The 22910-nt window shown below is 41.5% G+C and overlaps 3 protein-coding genes across 3 annotated transcripts; 1 reads left to right on the plus strand and 2 right to left on the minus strand.

The window, feature by feature from the left end:
* The first annotated feature begins 1034 nt into the window (after window positions 1-1034).
* Window positions 1035-2525, plus strand: LOC139128062 (uncharacterized). The gene is made up of 2 exons (XM_070693922.1): window positions 1035-1604; window positions 1879-2525. The coding sequence occupies exons 1-2, from the start codon at window positions 1313-1315 to the stop codon at window positions 2361-2363; spliced, it is 777 nt and encodes a 258-aa protein (XP_070550023.1). The 5' UTR covers window positions 1035-1312; the 3' UTR covers window positions 2364-2525.
* Window positions 2526-3304: 779 nt separating this feature from the next.
* Window positions 3305-4540, minus strand: LOC139128051 (uncharacterized protein F54H12.2-like). Its single transcript, XM_070693913.1, has one exon. The coding sequence runs from the start codon at window positions 4538-4540 to the stop codon at window positions 3305-3307; it is 1236 nt and encodes a 411-aa protein (XP_070550014.1).
* A 6283-nt stretch (window positions 4541-10823) lies between these two features.
* On the minus strand, window positions 10824-21152 carry LOC139128045 (uncharacterized). Its single transcript, XM_070693906.1, has 5 exons — window positions 20921-21152; window positions 20144-20251; window positions 16959-17066; window positions 16078-16169; window positions 10824-15891 (listed from the first exon to the last, which is right to left on the minus strand). The coding sequence occupies exon 5, from the start codon at window positions 15436-15438 to the stop codon at window positions 12973-12975; it is 2466 nt and encodes an 821-aa protein (XP_070550007.1). The 5' UTR covers window positions 15439-15891; window positions 16078-16169; window positions 16959-17066; window positions 20144-20251; window positions 20921-21152; the 3' UTR covers window positions 10824-12972.
* Window positions 21153-22910: the final 1758 nt, after the last annotated feature.

Below are 22910 nucleotides of genomic sequence, written 5' to 3' on the forward strand. Positions count from 1 at the left end.
AAACATAGCTCTTTATCAAAAATCTGCACTTCCAAAGCCTTTGAACCATCCACAGTTCGGCGATCATAAATTTCGCTGGCTTGACCAGGCTGAATGAATACAATTTGGAAGGGTAACCGATTTTCAAAAATGTCCCCCAACGTCCCCCATCAACGTAGCTCAATGAAACTGCCATCCTTTGTTCATCTATATTTATCGATTGAATAACTTGAATGACATTGCTCACAAACACATAAGTACGCGAAAATGGGACATTTTTGAACTGCAGGTGCTTGACCTGTCACTGCCGATACTGAAAACATTGAGGTCACGATCGCACTACGTCAAACAGAAAGCTCAAAAAGTTGGCAAATTACGACTTATCATGCTCTCTTGCTGCCATGATGTTGTAGTGAGGTTATTCACGAGGTTAACCACGACCGAATTTTTCCTAACTTGGCCTTGCATAGCGTTAAAACAAAGGCCGAAATTAGCCGATGTCCCAAACCAGACACAAGGACTTCGAAGTCAGTGACGTTATCGAGTTGAGATCTGGGCATGCGCAGTCATTCGAAAACGACCCTCCAAATTAAGAGTGGCAACGAACTGGAGTAGGCTACCATGTCAACAAATACGCTAGTAGACAGTATTGATAAAATATTACTAGAATCAGGCAGAAGCTATTTTGCGTTGTTTTGAGTGGCAAGCGTTAGGCACATTAGATGGAATTACATACCAAAATGACAAGGGGTTGAAATCACAGAAAGTCACGAGGGCACTCCAAATAGATGAATTACGACACTGGTGTTTTATCAGCGACCACATAATGGGGGATGTTTTATATCTAATTAGGAAGGCTGAAAGACTAGGTTTCTTTGCCAATGACTCACTGGAGCAAGTGAATAAAAATCTAAAGAATAGTGTCATTACCACCGGTTAAATACATACTTGTACAGAACATGAGTGTAACCTACGGGGGTGCTATTGCTACCATATTTAGCGTAAGCCTCAAATTAGGAGCAATGGACACTTTGCGGAGTGCATGCGAGATGATGACAGTAGTAAGGGATACAGTATAGCACCGTTGGGTAAGTTAGGGGGTCTTTTTTTTTACTTTATTTCACATGCTAGGGGGCCTCATTTACCAGCCTCTCCCATTGGTTCATTTAAATGCCGCAAGGGATATTGGGATAGCAATGTGCTTTCCTGATTGGTCAGTTGCTTAATATATGCAAAAATGAGGGTATATAAGTTCTGAGAGGGCCATCTAAGGGCCAGTCTTGCTCTAGAAGTCCCACCCTCCACAACAACAACAACTCAACTCTTCATAACCATGGCAACTCCAATACTGTCACCAAGACTACTGGAAGAGGGATGGCGCAAGTGTTATTCAGTGAAGGCTGAACGGCCGTACTACTTCAACGTTAAGACTAACACCAGTGTCTGGACAATGCCAACAGTCTCTGACCAAGATGAGAGGTTCGCTGATGTTCCAGGAAGGAAGAGCCCTGATTTGCCGGAGCCTACTCAGGAAGTGCCAATGCCTGATCAGACTCTGTCCAGTCAGTCATCAGCAGCTGCTTTGGTCCCTCAACCTTCCAAGCCTGGCACCACCAGTCAAGCAGGTGAGAGACAATTGAGATTTCTTCTGCGAGACACAGAGACGTCAGCTCGGATTGTGAGTGTGCAGATGTACAAGGGAAGTGTGTACGTGGGGATACGTGAATTCTTCAAGAAACCTGACACTGGAGAACTGATACCGACAAAGAAGGGCATCAATTTGAATTTGGATCAGTGGAGTCGACTGAAAAGTATTGCGCAGAGTATCGATGAGGCTGCCAAGACACTGACGTACAATTGACCTGGTACTCACAGAACTGTCTTTCATCCCTTTTTCAGAGCCTTCCTTCAGCGATATGCCGAATGACTTGGACAGGAAAGTGGCAAGGAGAGTGGCAAAATATGTCTACGCCAAGTTTATCCTGGACCAAGTCAATGCCATCATCAATGAAAACTGTGAGGGGTGCCGAGAAGACTACCCATCTCAGAGGGACCATGAGTGCCTGTACTATGGCGATACCCCTGCAGGTCAACGAGAAGTCATCAGCAAGTACTTTACGGATGCTGCCAAACGAATCAACATGCTGGCTGTGCAGAAATCTATTCTTGCCATGGCTGAACTGTGCTACATCACCCTGGATCATAATGTCCCCCTTGGATTACTTGATCTTGATGATCTCTTGGAGTTGCTGTACTACCGCTGGAGTGAAGACCCTGAAAGATGTTTTGAAGCTCTATCGGACAGTCTGTCTATGTATGGAATGGTCTTGTGCAACGACATGATCACTGCAGTTTGTTCCACATTTAGTTCTGCAAGCAGTTAATCATTTCAATTTCCTTCAATTTATAAATGTGTTTTTTCTTCGGACATTACAAGTTTGCCAAGGACACTGAAAGACACTTGCAATAAAAAGTGTTGTGTTTCATGTTTTTTGCCTTGTTAAATTTTGTTAACTTTGAGAAAATAAAATTTACTGTTATTGATTAAAATGAAAAACCAATATCTTGTCCGTCTATACTCTTTGTGAGTTAGCGAAGTATGATTGTTTATGAACGAGTATGATTGATTGCCCCTCCCCTCCCCCTCCCCTCCCCCTTTATGCCCATCATCCTTGAGAGAGAGAAAAAAACAGACGCACATGCTTTGTATTTTCAATTGAACAAGTTTGAAAATTTATTGAACACCAACAGGAAAGCCAACATCAGAACTAGTAACAATGTAATGAATATGACTTCTAAGTCAAACGAGTCTGTAAAAAGTTAACATCATAAATGTCAAAATCAACACCAGTCAATTTTTCAATGAAATCATTCATGAGAAAGTCATTAAAAGTCAAGTCCTCAGTAAACTGCTTCACAATGTTCGACATGGACCATCCCCTACAACGATGTAGCAGAATGTAAAAGACGTATTGTCCGCACAGTGAAGAGAGGGGTCCCTGGAGTCTTTGTCTGTTAAAGATCCAGTCGAGAGAGTTCCTGTTGAGGAATGCCTTGAAAGGTGTCCTGTTGGGTGGACGTCCGTACGAATCGAAATATTCACCACGGTTGCTATCGGCAAAGTAGAAAGCCACCCAGTGTTTCCCTGGTTGGGTACTTGGGTCCACATTGGCCACAAAGGCAGCAGGATAGGACTTTAGTCTGGTCTTAGGCAATCGGTCTGATGGTTCCACCCCGCCAAAAGATGATGCAGTGTATCGATCTGTACTCAAGATCTCTTTCAACTTTAATGTGTACATCTTTCACTGGAGTCGAGGAATCAACTTCAGTAATCAAAGAGGATGTTGCGGTCTCTGTCAATTTCAATGATGTTATCCAGTTCGCCATACACGAGTAAATTCACAGTATTTGGCAGAGCTTGTCTGAACTGCAGTTCGATGCCCAGGTTGCCTTCTTTGACCAGGTTCAAATGTCCTCCGTCGGCAGACAAGTCCGGTGTGAGATCAAATGCAAACAGTGTGTATCCATTGTCGTATTCATAGCGTTTGATGTTGATTCCTTCATCCCTGCCTATTTTATTCATCCCTGTAAACAGGGAATAGTAGGCCATGATGAATGATTGACCACCAGCTTTGGTGAAGTCCAGTTTCAGGGGTTTGCTTGGAACTTGTTTTCCACCCACATTAAGGACCAGCGACGTCATGCCGTAATGTTTGAAGTTGAAAGGATTTTTCTTGTATGAACCGTTGAAGGCATCGTTGTCCACCAGACCCAAGACCACGCGTTTAGGTAGCTGTCCCAGAAAGATGTGGTCTTTGTTGAAGGACATGGTGCCTCCAGGAATAGACAGAACCTTCATCACACAACGATGTATGGGATACTTAGACGGTCCCTGCTTTAAAGCTTCTGCATGCCCCAGCTGTACCGATGGACTGAGTTTTATTTTCCTGACCAGTAGTGTGGCTTCGGTGACTACAGCTTTGAAGCCTGGATTTTCTGCAGAGCTCACAAGGGAGAAAGCATTCTTGCTTCTATTGAGTTTGAGACGTAATTCAACACCATTCATCAGATACTTGGGCTGAAAGAAGAGATCCGAATGGATGGGTCCTACCATATCGACAACTTGACTGCCCGACGTGAAGGCATATCGGTTTTTCAGTCCCTTGTTCACTTCTCCACCTTCTTTAGTGGGGTTCACTTCATCCATTTTCAAGTGATAGTCCTTGAAGAAGAGGGCTGAAGCAATATGGGTGTCTTTGGCCTCCCCACCATAATTCAACAAGGTCTCCAACATCGCTCGGTAGGGGTAAGTAGGGGAAGGGTTGGATATCATTTTGCCATTGAGGTGTACATCCACCTGGCTGAACAGTGAATGGAGCCACAAGTTGACGGGACCCACTGCTGCATCTTCACCGAGGTTAGTACCATCAACTTTCGTAATCTTGGCCTTGATCAGAAGGAGTGTTGAGGACAGATCGATGTAGTCTCCCCTGAACCCGAAATCACAAATTCGATGGGTCCCAATTCCACAATGTGGGTCAGGGGATGCACTTCTTCCCATTGTCCCTCTTCCACACTAGTCTGTGTTGGAGGAACTGTGAACAAGTCAAGTTCATCTTGGTACACTCGCAGGAGTGTTCGTGAAGAAATGCCATGTTAGTCAAAAATGTCAGGAGATCTTCTCTTTCGCTTGGCTTTGGAGGAAATGACTCTTCTTTTCAGAGTTTTACGTTTTATACCACAGCTGGGGGAACTGAGTATCTGGAACCCCTGCCTGTCATCAACTGTTTCCCGGCTTCCACCAACCGTCGTTTTGCCGAGTGCTTGATGTTACGTCCACTGAGTGCATCACCTGCAATGTTGAGCCCCGTTTTCAACATCTGTCTGCCTAGCACTTTAGCACCTTGTTTGAGCAGTGGTGTGGGTGCACGGAAGAGGCCTCCCTAAATACCACCCAAGCCATATCCTCTCTGCACGGCTGCCCCCTGGAACGATGCTCCATTTCCCACCTGATCCAAATAAAACTTCTTGTATGTGGCCGGGTTGCTTTCATAGATTTTACATCTATACGGCATGGTTCAGGCTACAATAGTGTAGGGCATCGTTTTCTGAAGGCTAGTGTCACGATCACTTTCCCACCTTGAAATGGCACTTTCTGACCCATGTCATCTCTTATGTAGACTTCTACCGTATCAAATTCGCGGTTTCTCAGGGGAAGAAAGTATGGCGTGTGGAAGGTGCGGTTGATCATCTGTCCATGGATCCCTTCCACATTTTCTATTCTCAACAGGGGTGCAAAGGTATCTCCCACCAACTGGTCGTCCACTAGGTCGCATTACACATACAGAGAAGAGAGGTTTTGAACACTGAACATAAAAGGTGCATCGCTCTTCTGCCTCACGATGGTATCGGGATAAAATTCCATGATTTCAGCCTGACCTAGTAGAAAGTAGAGGCTGGTACCGTCACTCACATCAACGGTTACTTTCCTAGACACCGGGTCGAAAGTCAACTGGACGTTGTCGGGTAAACCTTGCTCTCTCAGAGTGGTCAGTATACTTCCAAAATCATCGTAGTAACCTGCAGGTATTTTGACAAGTGTTTTTCTATGGTCTTGAATTTCGTACGCCAGCAAGTTTCTGCCCTCGACCACATTGTACCAAGAGAAAGGGTAGTGTATGTCCATCAAAGCCACTTCCCAGTTGCCCTGCAGAGAAATGTGTTTGGGTAATTTCACAGTGTAGCCTGTCACTGTATTGTCTGGGAAAACGTCCATGGATGCATTACTCGGTAGCGTCATGAAAAACGGATGTTCAGCCATGATGAAAGTGGGGGTCAGACTGTGACTCTCCGAACAGAGTCATCCCTCTTATAGTTTTGCCAGATCCCTGACCCAACTATTGAATTTGGATGGCCAACCATACCACTTGACCAGATATTCGGTCTTGCCCTTTCTCTTTCTTGTTTTGAGTATTTTTTCCACTCTGAAGACGTCGTCCTCTTTCTTGACGACTTTTTGTAGCTCTTGTTCATAGAAAGTACCTTCTAATTCCTCCTCATCAAAATCTTTCAGCTTGTAAAGAGGTGGTCGACTGGAGATCCTTTTCGACACAGTGAAGATTTCTTCTGTCCAATTCGGCAGATAACCTTTCTTGAACATACGTTTAGTTTTGCTGATTCTCACTTGTTCTCCCACACTGAATTTGAATTTCACCGTTTTCTGTTCATAGTCACTGTACAGAGTATCCCACACCTCTTTTTCATTGGTCTTGTTGACAGACGCTGGTTTTCTCTTGATGCTGCAATGCCAAGTGTTGTTGTAAGATTGCATTAGCTGAGGAAGCACTGATAGGTAGCTTAGGGTGTTGTTTCTGGTAAAGTACTTCCACATTTTAGTTTTCAGGGTACGATTGAAACGTTCAACCACAGAAGCTTTCGTTTCATTTCCGGTGGTGAAAAATTGAATGTCTTCACTCTTCAGAAATTTCTGAAATAGGTGGTTCACGAATTCTTTGCCTTGATCCGTTTGTAGTTTTTCTGGTTTTCGTCCAGTCTTCAAAATCTGTTCAAACGTTGCCACCAAAGTGACCCCTCGTTTGTCTTTCAAGGGAATGGCCCAGGCATACTTGGATAAAATGTCAATGCAGGTGAGGATGTATCGGAACCCTGAATTGTATTTTGCTAGTGAACTGACGTCTGCAAGATCGGCTTGCCACTGTTGATCCATTCCACCGACAATTACTCTAGCCCTTGGAAACTTCCACCTCACTGGTTTGTGTAATGTGTAAGTGTCCTGATGTTGCATCCATTCTCTCACTTTCTGATGGGTGGTCTTTATTCCCTTCTCTTTTGCAGCACGGTAAACAGCATCGATTCCTCCAAAACTTGCGGAATGACTTGGATCGTAATACACCTGGCTTAGGTGCTGATCCAAGTCCGTCAATTTGGTCACAGGTTTCATGTTTGATGACGATGGATCCAGAACAGCAAGCACAGAGGCACCTCACCCGTTTGAGGACATCGCCAAGGGATAGAGAAGGTGGACAACACTCCATGACAGAGGTCTCCTTTGGAATGACTATCATCAAATTGTCGAGTGATGTTTTAAAAGTTGAGCCAATGCCCTGTCATGGATGATCGATGTCGTGGTCTTGCAGCGGTTGAAAGGAGAGGACGTATCTCCCTCCTTATCTTTTTCTTTTTAGCGGATGATTGTCCAGCAAACACTCCATGATCACCTCCTTCATCATCATCATCACCTCTTGGCTGAAACAATCCTTTTGATTTTTGCTGAGACTGAATCCAGTTCCGTCTTTCCTTGTTGCCAATCAGATCTTGTGGTACATTCATGTCAGACAGCACTCGGGCAAATTGTTGCCACCCTCTAGGAGTGAAAGTTTTCCTCCGACGTAAGGTGTCGTTGATGAGGTCTACTATATGAGTTCCAGGTAAGGGATTGCTGTCATACGTTAATTCCCCTTTCTCATTCCAATCCACAGAGTCATGCTGTTTCACTTTCTGAAGGAGTAAGTGTGCTTTTTTGTCGGAGGGATTTTGGCACACTTTCCATCACATCCTGCTCCACACCACCCAAGGGCATTGGCTTGTCAGTGACTTCCTCTTCTGTGCTCTTAGCTAATGGGAACCCTGAAGAAGACACGGCGGTACTGGTACCCACTGAAGTTTCAGAGGGGAGGATGCTGATTTAACAGGTTCCTTCTTTTTATCAATGTAAGCCCTGTACTGCTGAAGAGTCTGTTGGTACAGTTTTGCCTTTTCATCGTCGTTGATGTCTGTTCTTTTCAAGATTTGTTGCATCTCCCTATCCAGGGAGGACAGCATCTTCGTCACAGGTTTGTTGTTTGATTCTGTTGTAGTTGTATGGTATCTAGTAATTCCTGTGGCACAAGTGCCATCTTCTTGGCATGTTCCATGGGCATGGTGACAATTCACTTAAAGAGGAAACTTCCCAACACAGACAACACAGGCCCTAGGACGGCCGAGAGAAATCCACCCTTTTGCACAAGTATCTTCTTCTTCTTTGATGTTGAAACCTTTTTATTTGACAGTGTGCGAAGATGATGTTTGTATTTGCTCAATTTCTTCTTTTGAGCTGATGACAGTGGAACACTCCCCCGAAGAATGTTCAGACAACATTCACAGAGGCAATGGATTAAATCGTTACTGGCTCCCTCGATGATCCCCCTCTGTTGCTTTGGATTGCCCTTGGCTAACACAGAGAGAAAATGAGCATGTTTTCTCATTCGCTGAGACATGATGAAATGATGACATTTCATCTCATCATGTCTATTTTATGTTTTCCTGATGTAAACAAAGGCAGTCTCTCCTGGAAAGATGTTCGTGCGCAGGCGAAGGACTTCCGGTGTGTTGGGTTTCAGGTCAATGAGGAGATAACCATAAGGTTCACGGGAGGCATCGGTGAAAGCTTCTTGGATGAAACGGGTGTGTCCTGGGTACATCTGTTTGGCTAAGTGAGTGATCTGTGATCCGTCTCTTGGATTTTTAAACAAGACCAGATAATGTGAATTCAGACTCATGGTTTGAGTCTCTCTGCCTTAATGAAGCAGATTTTTTAAGATGAGCATCACAGAGGGATTATGATGATGAGCAGCGTTGGTGAACAGTTGGTAATTATCTTGTCATTTCCAGTGTCTGACATCACATCATCAATAATCAATGAGTTGGATTGCTGATGGGAATACATATTGTCCATGTCTTAAGGTATACCTTCGACAAAATGAATGCTAGGGATAAGAGCAGCCAGTTCCGTATAGGCAAGTTGGTTTTCTCCATAGCACCAGACAATACGCTCAGGAGATGGAAAAATCATAGTTTCCCGTTCCTTCAGCAGTCGTTTGACAAATTCGGTTTTGCCAGACTGTGTGGGTCCACATATGAGAGCAGTGAATGGATGTTGTAGTCTTGCATCCATGATTGACTTGATTGATGTTGTTCAGACAGTAGACGAACGATTCGTATCAACTGGCACATCAATTGATGAGTGTCAGATTGTCTGGCCAGTTTCAAAAATCTCTGTCTTTCAACTTTATCTTCAATATTATGCACTTGTGTGAGATGATTTGCCAGTCTTACGAGATGTTTTGCATGACAACCAGGGTAAGGACAGTTCTTTCGCACTCGTGGCATGGTATACCAAGTTGGCCAACTTGATCTTCACCGTGAGAGGGTAATTAATTTGGTTGATGTCCTTTCAGTCAATCTCTCCACTCAGATCAATGCTTTCATAACATGAAACTGGCTTCCTTTGAAAAATTTATCATAGATGATGTATGGCAGCACACACAAATACAGGAAGAACATAGGATTGGAGAAATCTCGATTATTGATGACCAGCTTCAAGAGTGTTTGCAGAATGAGACCCATCACGTCAAATGAGCCTTACTCTAAAATGGTACAAGCTTATACTAGAAAGGATGTTCTCATTTCTTGACAGAGGGAGGGGCCTTCAAAGGGTCAAGAGGGGTGGAGGGAGTCCATAAACGGGGAAATCTAAATTTACTATAACCCAAACGGGATTCGAACCCCCACACACTCACGGCAACATCGCCTAGCTGATAGGCCTCGCACAAAACCAGTCGGCCACTGCTTCCAACCCAAAAGAGTTGGTCACAGTAACCGACTTAGATGTTGCAATTCTGTGCGCGACCGAACAACACGGTGTGCGTGGAGCAGACGACACACAGACACAGTACACACACACACAGTACACACATATAGTAATCGGAAAAGCACGAAGCTTTTTACTGAGCTATCAGACAGACTCGGGGACAGTAAATATCCACCAGCAATACTGTCCACTCAGGTTAAAGAAATCTAAATTTACTATAACCCAAACGGGATTCGAACCCCCACACACTCACGGCAACATCGCCTAGCTGATAGGCCTCACACAAAACCAGTCGCCACTGCTTCCAACCCAAAAAGAGTTGGTCACAGTAACCGACTTAGATGTTGCAATTCTGTGCGCGACCGAACAACACGGTGTGCGTTGAGCAGACGACACACAGACACAGTACACACACACACAGTACACACATATAGTAATCGGAAAAGCACGAAGCTTTTTACTGAGCTATCAGACAGACTCGGGGACAGTAAATATCCACCAGCAATACTGTCCACTCAGGTTAAAGAAATCTAAATTTACTATAACCCAAACGGGATTCGAACCCCCACACACTCACGGCAACATCGCCTAGCTGATAGGCCTCACACAAAACCAGTCGGCCACTGCTTCCAACCCAAAAGAGTTGGTCACAGTAACCGACTTAGATGTTGCAATTCTGTGCGTGACCGAGCAACACGGTGTGCGTGGAGCAGACGACACACAGACACAGTACACACACACACAGTACACACATATAGTAATCGGAAAAGCATGAAGCTTTTTACTGAGCTATCAGACAGACTCAGGGACAGTAAATATCCACCAGCAATACTGTCCACTCAGGTTAAATAAATCTAAATTTTACTATAACCCAAACGGGATTCGAACCCCCACACACTCACGGCAACATCGCCTAGCTGATAGGCCTCACACAAAACAGTGTGATCTCATTCATCGACAAAGATCAATCTTCCTAGGTGGCCCTCGGGGCATTGGGGCCTACTTTTTGGCCTTCGGGGCAAGGGGACAGACACACACACACACACATACACAAACAAACATGCTTCCTCACTCAACAAACGTTTACACACAAACACTCACAAATAAATTCAAACCAGCCTCTGAATCATTTAAAATAAACTAAATTGATGTCAGTTTATTACTTTACAAAAGATTAATCAGCAACTTTTTGGGGGGTTCACATATAAAAGTTTTTACAGATGAAAGTTGAGATCTACAGATTATTTGAACTCTCTCTCTCTCTCAAAAAAAAAAACAAAAAACAAATCAAACTGTTGATCTGTCCTGTTCAATTCCGAAGTCAATATCTAAATTTTTGTGTGGTAAAATGTACATTCTTATCTCTTTCATTTGCAAAATTTCATTTCTCAAAAATTCTAACACATGCATTTCAAGACTTTAAAAATGAATGAAATATACAACTCTAATAAACAGAATGATCAGATTTCTTTTTTTCTTTAAATTGCCAAACTACCTGTATACAAGATCGCAAGTTTGACATTTTTTGTTTTTTGTTTTTTGTTTTGAATAGGATTTATACAATAGATTCATTGATTGCTGAAACACGCGAGAATTGTGAAAACAGCTTCACTAAAATTCTTTACATTATCCTCCTAAAACTTGAAATGCAATACTTAAATACAATGAGTTCATGCCTAAATATAAACATTTACAATTCTTAAATTTTCTTTAAATGAGATCTTTAAAACCTCTTGAATTGCAAAATACAATACCTTTTTTCTGACAAAGCATTCAAAACTACTTTGATAACACAATGTTGTGAAATACTAGAAAACATTTGCCAAATATTTAGTGACATTCATTAATTGATATTTCTTGGGGGGGGGGTTTCAAATTCAATGTACAGTTTAATAACCATAGGGAAGAGTTTTGTAATTTCCAATCAGAGCTCTTTTATCATAAACTAGGGCATACTTTTTACTTTCGCTTCTGGATACTACATTACATCCAACACGTCGGATTTTGACGGGGTCATTCACGGTGATGGTTGATGTTGGACAGGTGGTGACAAGACGAGTGATGGCATCAAAGTTGACGTCTAAGCTGTTGCGGTAATTTAAGGTGATTCCCCTGACTTTACAAAGAGTGGTGTTACCTTTCCTGTCGGGCTGTGCTAGACAGAAGGCGTAGTTTTTGGCTCCCCCTGACACGAACGTGGTGATGAAATTGCTGGGAGGATCCAGTTCGTTGGTGAGATCACCCAAGTAATCACCAAGAGGTGGTTCATACTGGTCTGGTTTGCTGACAAAGATGACTGAATCTGTGTCGAAGTACAAGACCCGTTCACCAATGGCCTCAAGGAGATCGTACAACTGCAGACGAACATAGGCAGTGGTGAATGCAGCAATGACAACATTGGTGTTGACAGCCCCCTCGACAAATTCATCCCGCAGTGTATGTTGAACAGCAACCATGTCGTCATTGACGAAAGACAAGTTGTTGACAATGTGTTGTGCACTTGTAAGCAGGCGGAAGAGTTCTGCAGGTTCTTTGATGTACTGCAGCTGTGGAAAGTTGTTGCGTTGTGCAAACTTACCCCACATAGAATTCAACATTAGTTTTGCCAATGCTCGTTGGCCTGGATTTCGGTGAATCTTCGTCTTGTCAAGAAGGATTCCTCTCTGTCATAGTACTCACGGATGTACCGATCTTGGTCATCTTCTGTCTGACACCATGATGGCCAACCACTACTCTCTTGTTTCAACTTTAGGAAAGTGTTGATGTAATCAGTAAAGAGCCCACCTGTGTGCGATTTCTATTGTACACTTCTCTTTCTCTGTAGTGCCATACCTCAAACACTTTGACAATCTTGTACCCCTTCTCGACAGCTTTGGCTAATTCAGGTGTTGTCCAAGTTCCCACGAAGGACCGCTGTTCGTCATTATGCTCGCATAGTGACCGTTGTTTGGTGTCTGCACAACTTCTGCAAAGGGGAAACATCAGCTTCTTTTCCACTCGGAGGGGGAGAACAGGAAAGTAGAGTTTTCGAGGAGGCAGAACTCGACATTTCGCCAGACCAAAGTATGATTGAACAGGGAGTACAATGTTCTTGGTGCGGACTTTCGGATGTTTGATAGGGTACTTACAGTACTTGTTGACGTAGGGGTAGAGGCTTGTGAAATCCACGTAGTGAATTTCTTCATCATCAACACATTCGTGGTATAGTGTAGTGGCATTGGTTCTGCCGCCAAAGAATGCATCTCGTGGATGAAGGGGCTCCTGTAGATCAAGTGACTTGATGAATTCTTGCAGTTCTTGGTTTTCCTGAATTTCTTTCTTGAAGTCACACTCCCACTTTTCGATCACTCTAAAGCCATAGCAACGTAGAAATCGCATCTTATCTTGGGTACTTTGGTAAAGGTCTGCTTCTCGACTTTAGTGTTGACAATGTCATGGTCTTCATAGCATCGAAGACAGCCATGGTAGTAGCAACCGTGCATCTCATATACTGTGTTGCTTTCTTCGTCGTAACCATCTACCCAATAGCGGTCAATTTTCTTCTCACCTCCATTGTGGACGTGTTGGATGTTGACATCATTCTTGAATGTAATCCATTCTAACCACTGCAATGCAATGATTGATTGATTTCTTTGTTGGATGTAACCATGGTCTGGAATGACCCCGATGGTATCTTTCTTGAGAAAATTCTTGCGTAAAACGACATTGCAGGCTGATGCGATGGTCACACAATCTCTGAACGGATCTACACCATTCTGTTGTTTGAACATGTCTTGAAATTTCAAACAACTTCTCCTCAGGATGTCTACATCACTTCTGCAGTAGTCTTCGAGCTCTTGTCTCAGGTTGAAAGGGCGGTTTTTCAATCTTTCGTCTTCATACCACTTTAGGAATTTCTCTCTCGCGTGCTGTTTCATACCATCGGGACCGTAGTATCTGGAATCTGGGAGAGGACCGATGTAATCTTGATTCTCTGCTGTATTGAAGAAATGGGGGAAGTAGCCTTTGTGCAGTTCATTCAGCTCAAACATGTCAGGAAGTTGAGCCAAAGCCACAGGTAGGAAATTATAAGAGTCAATGAATTTGATGTTTAAGCCGGGGATGAAGATGCGCATGATTTTGGTTCCATTGATGATGACTTCAGGTTGAACGTTGTTTTCATGGCAGTATTGCAGTATGAATTGTCCGTCATAACCTTGCAGATTGTGTGCGATGAAAGTACTGACGGCGTTTTCTTCTGTGAGGGCCCAATCGCAAAACTCTTGCTTGGTGTTGGGGCCATAGAACACCTGCTCTGAACATGACTCGGACTGGACAATGCACAAGTTGGGTACATGGACGCCCCCATCTTGGGTACATTCAAAATCAAAGAAATAGTACTTCATCTCTTCTTCACTGCCGTCTTCGTCTCCTTCTTCAGCTTCAAAGTCAAATAAGTCAACATCATCGTCATGAATACTATCTCTGGTGGACTTCTTCTTTCTTTTAACACGGATGGGCTGGATGTAGCATAAATGGTCACTGTCTTGGTACTGTTTACATACTCTGCAGTATTTTTCACCACAATTGTGGTCATCATCTTTCTTTCGCTTTCCCCAATTGATGGTCACACCACACAACTTGCAGCGACAAATGACTTGACATGTTGCATATTGAGCAAGGGGACCAGGTGTTTTATGGTTGTTGAAGCATTGTTGACCTCGAAAGTAGCGATGACAATCTTTGCAGTAGACCTGATTATCTGTTGATGGACATACAGATGGAACACAGCAACACTTGAAGAAAACTTCACAGATGTGATCATGCTTTCTTTGGTACCCTTTGTGACAGTGGTGACAGTAATAGTTTCTCTGTAGAAATGCTGGCATTGATGTGATGACATCATAGTGATTGTTATGATGGTACAGGTAAATATTGTGTTCAGCGGTGGCCTTTCCCTGATAAGCAAGTGAACCCGACGTCTCATCTGAAATAACATGGATTCGATAGGATGGAAGGACAGCTTGTAATTTGTCAAGTTCTTCATGTCCACAGGGCCCTGATGAAATACCTGCTTTGGCCATGAGTTCGGATGCACTTCTTTTCTGCTCTGGTCGTCCCGTTCGCACATTGTCCCACCCTGGATCACTGTTACGGTTGATGTGGGCTGTGGCAGTCACTATCGCTCGTGCACAGCATAATTCATCGGTATTAGTGATGCGAATGATACTTCTCATCAGTCGGAGGCGACGGGCTATGTTGACAGGTCTCCATCCCCACTTCTTTCCCGTTCCAACAGGCATGTGCACATGAATGAAGTTGATAGAAACATTCTCATCTAGGGTGAATTCTTCATAGGACTGCAGTACACGTTCAATTTCGCCCAACACTCTGTCGACAGTCAGTTCTTGAACAGGGGAAAAAGGTAACCAGATTTGATAGGGAAGGGACGGACTTTCAAGTGTAATGCGTACTCTGTCCCTGGGAGAGATGCCATGGGTGAGTCGGCTAATAATACTCTCAAAGACATCTTGTAGCACCACCATCACTTGCACGAAACCACGCACCGGTTGGATGTCATTGAATCGTATCTCGTAGTCATGAGCTGTAGCATTGAATTTCTTCACTTGTCGTTCACGGACACGTATGATGCTGTAATACTTTGCGCCGCTGTCTTCATCTGATGGCGAATCTTCTGACGACAGGTCATCAGTTGACCCCCCGCCAATCTGACGTGTTGGATGTGATGAGGGGGAAGAACTTTGTGTGGAAGGCTGATGATTATTTGAGAGGAGGGCCTGCCATTTGGTATTAAATTCTTGGGTATTCATGGGACAGAAGAATTGGATGAACGCTGAGTATCTTGAATATTTGAGGGGGAATGAGGAATGTAGGAGTGTAGAAGGTCTTTTAATTTTTCATGGAAATCCTGTGTGGCAATATTATCCATGCTTCCTGTGATTTGGCTATGATCACTATCACAACTATAAATATCTTTGCTTTGAGAACTAGAACTATCACTATCAGTACTATCACTATCACTATCATGGGAACTATCACTATCACTATCATGGGAACTATCACTATCACTGCTATGACAATTATAACTACTGCTACTATTACAACTACTACTACTACCAGTTAATGTTGATGATGCCCCCACAGTACTGTTTTCTACGCTGATGTTCATTTCTTCTCCCCAAGGGAAATCCCACGCTGTCTTGACCATAACAAGATTTTTCCTCAGCCTGATGTATTGTTTCTTTGGCTTAGCTGTTGTTTGTCTATAAAATAAAAATTAAAAAAATTAGAAAAATACTAATTTTACATAAATAGTGTGCCATGAATGAAAACTTTTTTTTAAAAAAACATTACTATATTGTTCACAACATACCGGGCATACATTAGTCAAGAAATAGTTTACTCTTTTTCTATCACTTGAAATGAGCAAGTAGAAAATTACAACTTACCGCAATTGATCTAGATTGACCACTTCATTTTCATTACCATCATCATCATCATCATCATCATCATCATCCACACATACAGAGTCATTGAGGTCCTGAAGAGGGGATATAAAGGTAATTACAATCAGTACAATATGAATGAGTAAAAAATAAATAAATAAAAATAAAATTTGTATACTGCGACCACTCTTATGAAAACAGAGACACACACACAAAATACTGATAAAGAATAAATAGAACAAAGAATATTGTCTTTACACTGAACGGTTGGACTGAACACCGGTTTATCTTAAATATCAGCAGGTCACCACATAATTGCTGAATCCATAGATAGACATACAATCAACAGTGTAGTACCTCAGTGTACATATCTATCTCTATACAGGCAAGACTCCTGTTAATGTTTTGTGCATTGTTATATGAAAATATTTCAGGGGGGAAAAATAATTGTGTTAATCTCACACCATCAGAGGGAGAATACAAATTACAAATTTCTACATTTGTTTAAAGAAATAATTGTTTTATATTTATATTGGAAATCACAGACAGCTTGGAGGGCGAGGGGCAACATCAAACATGCCTGAGAACATTTCATAACTGAGCGATGTTATGTCTTCAATTGATATGTCGACACGTCTATGTAGTGTTTACAAACACTTGATCTAGGTCACACTGCTCCTACTCAGTGTATCCGTGGAACGTACGCACACTGAACAAACGTTAATCAGAAATTCGAAAAAATTTTATCACTTGTACACAGCATTGTGAGCATAACAATGTCACTTCGACACATCGGGCAACCCTGCTCGACAAACACACACGTGCACAAAATCAACAGCAACGCACAAGGCAATACGTCAGTAGATAAATAAACTCATACTCACATTATTTTCATAGTGTTGGTCCGCAGCAGCGTCGACGGCGGCAAACACGGTATCCAACTGGGAATCTGTCAGAGACAGGTCATCCCACTCGACATCCATGGTTAGATTCTGTACAAATAAAATTAAATTAAAAATACACATAAGACAGACGTTCCTCGAAAGAAAGGAGTTTACGTCAATTTTATCACATGCAGGCAGCATTCTGAGATCAAACACTTGATCTGTGTCACACTGCACAACTCAGTGTGTCCATGAACGTACGCACACTGAACAAACGTTGATCAGAAATTCGAAACAATTTTATCACCTGTAGACAGCATTCCCTTTAGAAAGATCAAAATTTGCCACAAGTTTGCATTCCTTATTTGTTACAAACTTGATACAAATTCTGACATCCAAACAAGCACCAATCTTGCTAGTCAGTTATATACACTTTGATTCAAACATAGGCTAAGTTTGCAGCAAGTATGTGTGGAGAGTGTGATGAACATTGCACCAAGTTTGTACAGAGAATGTAGAGGTCATTTTGTTTTTGTTTGTATTGAGTGTGCACCAAGCTTGGAGATGTGGAGGGGGGGGGGGGGAATTCAATATCATGGGCATGGTATCTGTTGCCTTAGCAACAGCAGACCTACTGTTGCCCTGGTAACATTTCAGGGGATTTAGATGATTGTAATTCCTGACAGCGTCTTTTTCAAAGTAATGCTCACACAACATGTGGTACATGACATCATCGTGCTGCTACTCCCCATTGTATTGTATACAAATGATTCTTTCTAAACTGGCTTATAAATGTACACTCTTTAGATATGTTTACCTTGTGAGCAGCAGATTCTAAAATTCACCTTAGAGTCATGTATCCAGATGTTAGGTTGAACATCTATGAAAAAGTTGAGAGGATATTACTACATCCAACACGCACTCACCCTACGACACATTCAACTATACTACACTGTAAAAAGAAAAAACTTCTCACACAATAAATTTTGTTAACTAAAAAACAATATATTACTGCAGAATAAAACAGTATCTCTACTATAATAAACATACAATCTTTGTACTTTATACATAAAATGAGCTGTAAAATATATTCTTTTTGGCATATATGTACAGTACACTCTAATTCTAATTCAAAACATTCCCTGACAATGGAATTTAGATTGAAAAATGGTAAATTCTGTCTCTTTAAAGAAGATCATACAGATCACAATTTTTTTTAATGTGTACCAAATAGAAACTGAGTGGTGAAAAAATATTAAAGTCTCATAGATAGTTAACTATGAAAAACTTATTCAAAAAATTTTGTAATTTTTGTGACATAATATATACTTTTGTTGACGAATAAAATTCACTTTAAACATTTCAAAATACCTTTCCGATGGAATGTACATGGAAAACATAAGAGTTTTAACTTAATGTTGTATTATTACATGTTCAAATCAAAACGCAAAATCATCGAAAAACATTGTCCAGAGCTACAAAAAAAAACACTTCATGGGATGACCTTGACTTAACAGCGATATTTGAACAGACACTTAGTGTTCAGTCCAACTTCAAAAAGCAAACAACTAAACACAACCACATTCCACATCACTTGGATGATAGATTAGTTCCGCCGAGTCCAAAATATTGCTTCCACCGTAAGATACTGACAACTGTGACGAAAATAACTCTGCCATGTCCGATTTGTCCAATGCACAGCATGCAGTGGAGTTTCTATCATAAGAACCAATGCAATGATCGATAGGGACAGTCTCACTTCTTGTCATCATGATGTTCTCAATGAACAGTGGTTGGTTTGAAATGGTCCTCTGTGGCATGGAAAGTGTCAAAGCAGCAAACTCTAGCTTGAAACTTAACTGAAATCCCGCGGAATTGTCCAAGGTCATTTGAGTGTATAACGGACATCCATGATGATCCACTGAATGTGTTTAACTTACATAAACTCTCTGTGTCGAACGGAGGCAATGTGTCCTTCATCAAACAACAATTGTACTCCCAAATCTCCTCTTTGTTCCCTTAATCGTCCGATGACAGAAATAGTCTACAATTTCTCCCCAAAACGGCAGGTAAAAACGTTGTAAATTTGACTGCTGAAGCAGTGCATGATCCATGACTTGCTATGGTGCAGTGGAATTCAAATGCTGGTGTTGGCCAAATTAGCCAATCAAGTTTCTCTCTTCACGACATGTGATCTTGTAAGGTCGAAGTTCAAATACATAATAGGCTGTGTGACCTGTGACCTCGATGCTCTCATTTATCTGAAACATCAGTTTCTCGAGAAATGGGAGAGTATATTACTTTTTTACCAACTTTTATGCACTTGAAATCAATCATTTGAAGACATTTGGTGTCAGCTGGGATCCATGGTCTTTGGACATGTGTAATAATGCAAGTATCATTTATAGCCGTGGCAATGACTTTTCCCTGCTCTGAGCGTACTGGTATGACAGTGTGAATGTGTTTTGGCGGACACATGACAGGTACTTTCAGTGGTTACGACTAGTGAACGGAACAAAAAAGTCTTTAAATGGAATTCGAGTACCATTTTTGGATCCTTATCATTTAAAATATGTCCAAGGAAATTGTTTGAAAAATGGCAGCTTAGTTGACTTTTGATGTTTTTCATTCATGATGTTGCAATGGTTTGATATGGAGGTAGCTACCTCAATGGTTTTTATAAATTTGTGCATTCCACGCGTAACCTAATTCATATGTGTTTAACAACCGAGAGTATTTAAAAAATTTTTGAATAAAAAAGAATTAATTTGTCATTTTGTACAATGAACACAGGGTACGTAGTTCGATCATTGTTTCAATTCTGTGACAAAACAGTGCCACGTGGGACAGCTAAAAAAATCTGAAGTTTGTACCAAACTTGATTTGTATTTCACATATATCTACAAGCTTGGTACAAATGTCACAACTACCATGGTGAAAATCCCATAGTGTGTACCAAACTAGTACAAACTTGGTGCATATTTCACATGTTCAATTAAAGTGTGTATCAAATTTGTAACATATATGTACTAATATGTAGCAAGTTTTGATCTTTCGTACGGGTTGTGAGCACAACAATGTCACTTCGACACATCGGGTAACCCTGCTCGACAAACACACACGTTCACAAAATCAACCACAACGCACAAGGGAATACGTCAGTAGATAAATAAACACATACTCACATTATTTTCATAGTGTTGGTCTGCAGCAGCGTCGACGGCGGCAAACACGGTATCCAACTGGGAATCTGTCAGCGACAGGTCATCCCACTCGGCGTCCATGGTTAGATTCTGTACAAATAAAATTAAATTAAATTAAAAATACACATAAGACAGACATTCCTCGAAAGAAAGGAGTTTACGTCAATTTTATCACATGCAGGCAGCATTATGAGCAATGTCACTTCAATGCATCAGACAACCCCCGCGCGACACACACACACACACACGTACACAAAAAAAAACCAAAAAAATACACACACAAAATTCAACGAATATACTACAGTGCACTGGTCACTCCTTGTGTTCGCTGTCTGCGCTGGAAAACTTTTCTGCGAGGAAGCGACCAGCAAACGAAGCACGTCTTTTCGATGAACATTTTGACTTATTCTATTACTAATGAAGCTAAGCTAACAAAGACACAAGCTACTATTTACCTTAAAAAGGGGGCCGAGTTCATAATTTGACCTCTATTTATAAACTTTGGGTGGATCAAGTCCATGTTTGCCAAGAGTCAACCCTAAACGGAAACACTCTGTGTCAAAGTCAACCCTAAAAGGAAACACTCTTTGATACAAATTATCTAGATTTTGGAACTCTGCCAGTGAACGATAAAATCTGTCAAATCTGGCCCCGCGCCCGTGGGACTAAAGGCTAAGGCAATGACGTAATGTTGTAAGCCTCACGCATGCTCAGACTGATCTACCGTCACACTCGTAATAAATCGATAATAATACTTACAGTGTTGGTATGCCCGGGCAAATTACGCGACAGCCAACTGAGAATTTGTCAGAGAGAGAGATTATCCAACTCGTCATCCATTGTTATTGTGGTCGGCACTGCTGCACCGAAACCATCTGACTTCAGACAGGCACTCGACGCACACCGCACTTTTTTGTGGAGGGACTGTGCTTGAACACAGCCGAATGCCACGGCCCTGAAGATACTCCATGTTTATATGTAGTAAACAAATGAGACCCCCTAGCATGTGAAATAAAGTACGTCTCCTAGGTGATGGAAAAAAGACCCCCTAACTTACCCAACGGTGCTATACTGTATCCCTTACTACTGATGACTACAGAGAGAAAAGTGACTTTGTCAGAGGGTGAAGCGACTATATGAAAAATAACTATATCTGTGAATGCGTAAGCTTAAGTGTCCTTTGAGTTTCAGGAAACGATTTGCAGAGCCGTCATAGGATCCGGAGACAAAGAAATTACATTTCAAAAGAAAATAAAATACATCGTGTTGCTCCATCAAAACAAAGAGTGTACGATTAAAATGTGTTAATACACTAATCAACTCAAGACTTCACAATAAGCTGAACGAAATAATCGACGCTGTTAATGTTGAGCATGGATAAGGCATCTAGAAGCAGTGTCTTATAAGATAAAGAATTAAAATGCGTTTGAAACGATGACCAAGAAGCGTATGCTACCAATAATATACCATGAAAATCTTGCAACTTTTAGATGACATATATGCCAATGCCTTTGCCCTGTTTTACGTGTATTGGTCTTTAGCAGAGGTATCCTGTTAGTGATAATAACAATTTACTGACGAATAATACGTGACCATAATTTTACAAATGCCCTGTAAACGATAACGTCCCCTTAAATCATAGTTAAGTTGAAATATTCGATAGGCATGCGTCAGGAAAGATTCAATGCGATCATTTGTATAACAAATGTACGATTACCTTGTCATTAACAAACTGAAAATGATTGTCAACATTTTGGTTTTGATTGAATTCTATGGGTATCATATTCTTTTGAAATCTTTTATAGTTTCGCGACAAGCCCACCATACCATATATGCTTTTGACATGTTTTATAAACTCCAAGAATAATTTTAAGAAACAAATTCTCTCTCTCTCTCTCTCTCTCTCTCTCTCTCCTCTCTCTCTCTCTCTCTCTCTCTCTCTCTCTCTCTCTCTCATTTCTATCATACTTACATAATGTGCTCTACCGGCAATACTTTCCAACGAATTCCTTATATTCAGCATTGTCAAAAAGCATATGTACAAGTAAAATAAGAAGATAACTTTTTTTCTGTTCTAAGGATTTAGGAAGTGATACAACCTTACCTTAGCAGTGTCTGTTTCACAATGTGATGTCGCTGGTAAAATGTGTGTCTGCCTGACTAAATATAGCTGCTTCGTATCAGCATTGGCCAAACACATTTCCTTAAATGGTAACAAAGTTGGCACCGCTTGACGTCATACAGAACGTGTATCGAAAATCGGCAAAAACAACTTCCTTAAATGGTAAGGAATGTGGGCAGTGTTTGACTTCAGTCAGATGCTCGTGTGACCTCATCGTTGAAGTTTTATTGTCCCAGCCGACCAAACAAATGTTGTAGGCACAGTCGGAAAGGTCCTATTGGTGATCGAATGTTTTGCAGCTGATGTAACAGTTTCGATACGTGTCATGCATAAAACACACGTTATGTACACCAGAAAACGAAAAAAAATTAAAGATAAAAAAACATAACTGAGTCTTGGTGACCAACAGCTTTTGGATACTAGCCCTCAGCGTTGTACATCATGTTTAAAATGTTGTTTTGCATTGAAATACGCATTTTTTCAACAATGTATCGGAGAATGGATACCATTTTCTATGCTGTCTAGAGAAAACTTGTAAATGCGTTAATTTTATTTTTATTTTATTTTTCATGTTTTACGTTACCGTAATACAGTACATGCTAAAATAAAATGAGAAAAGGTTTACCT

This window comes from Ptychodera flava, unplaced genomic scaffold (assembly GCF_041260155.1).
Source record: "Ptychodera flava strain L36383 unplaced genomic scaffold, AS_Pfla_20210202 Scaffold_42__1_contigs__length_1331906_pilon, whole genome shotgun sequence".
Lineage (NCBI taxonomy): Eukaryota > Metazoa > Hemichordata > Enteropneusta > Ptychoderidae > Ptychodera > Ptychodera flava.

Bases quoted from the DNA above. Each gene is read 5' to 3' on its own strand.
- LOC139128062 (XM_070693922.1), top strand. From the start codon at position 1,313: ATGGCAACTCCAATACTGTCACCAAGACTACTGGAAGAGGGATGGCGC. The intron at 1,605-1,878 runs GTGAGAGACAAT...TCCCTTTTTCAG, and splicing joins TGGCACCACCAGTCAAGCAG to AGCCTTCCTTCAGCGATATG.
- LOC139128051 (XM_070693913.1), bottom strand. From the start codon at position 4,540: ATGGGAAGAAGTGCATCCCCTGACCCACATTGTGGAATTGGGACCCAT.
- LOC139128045 (XM_070693906.1), bottom strand. From the start codon at position 15,438: ATGAATACCCAAGAATTTAATACCAAATGGCAGGCCCTCCTCTCAAAT.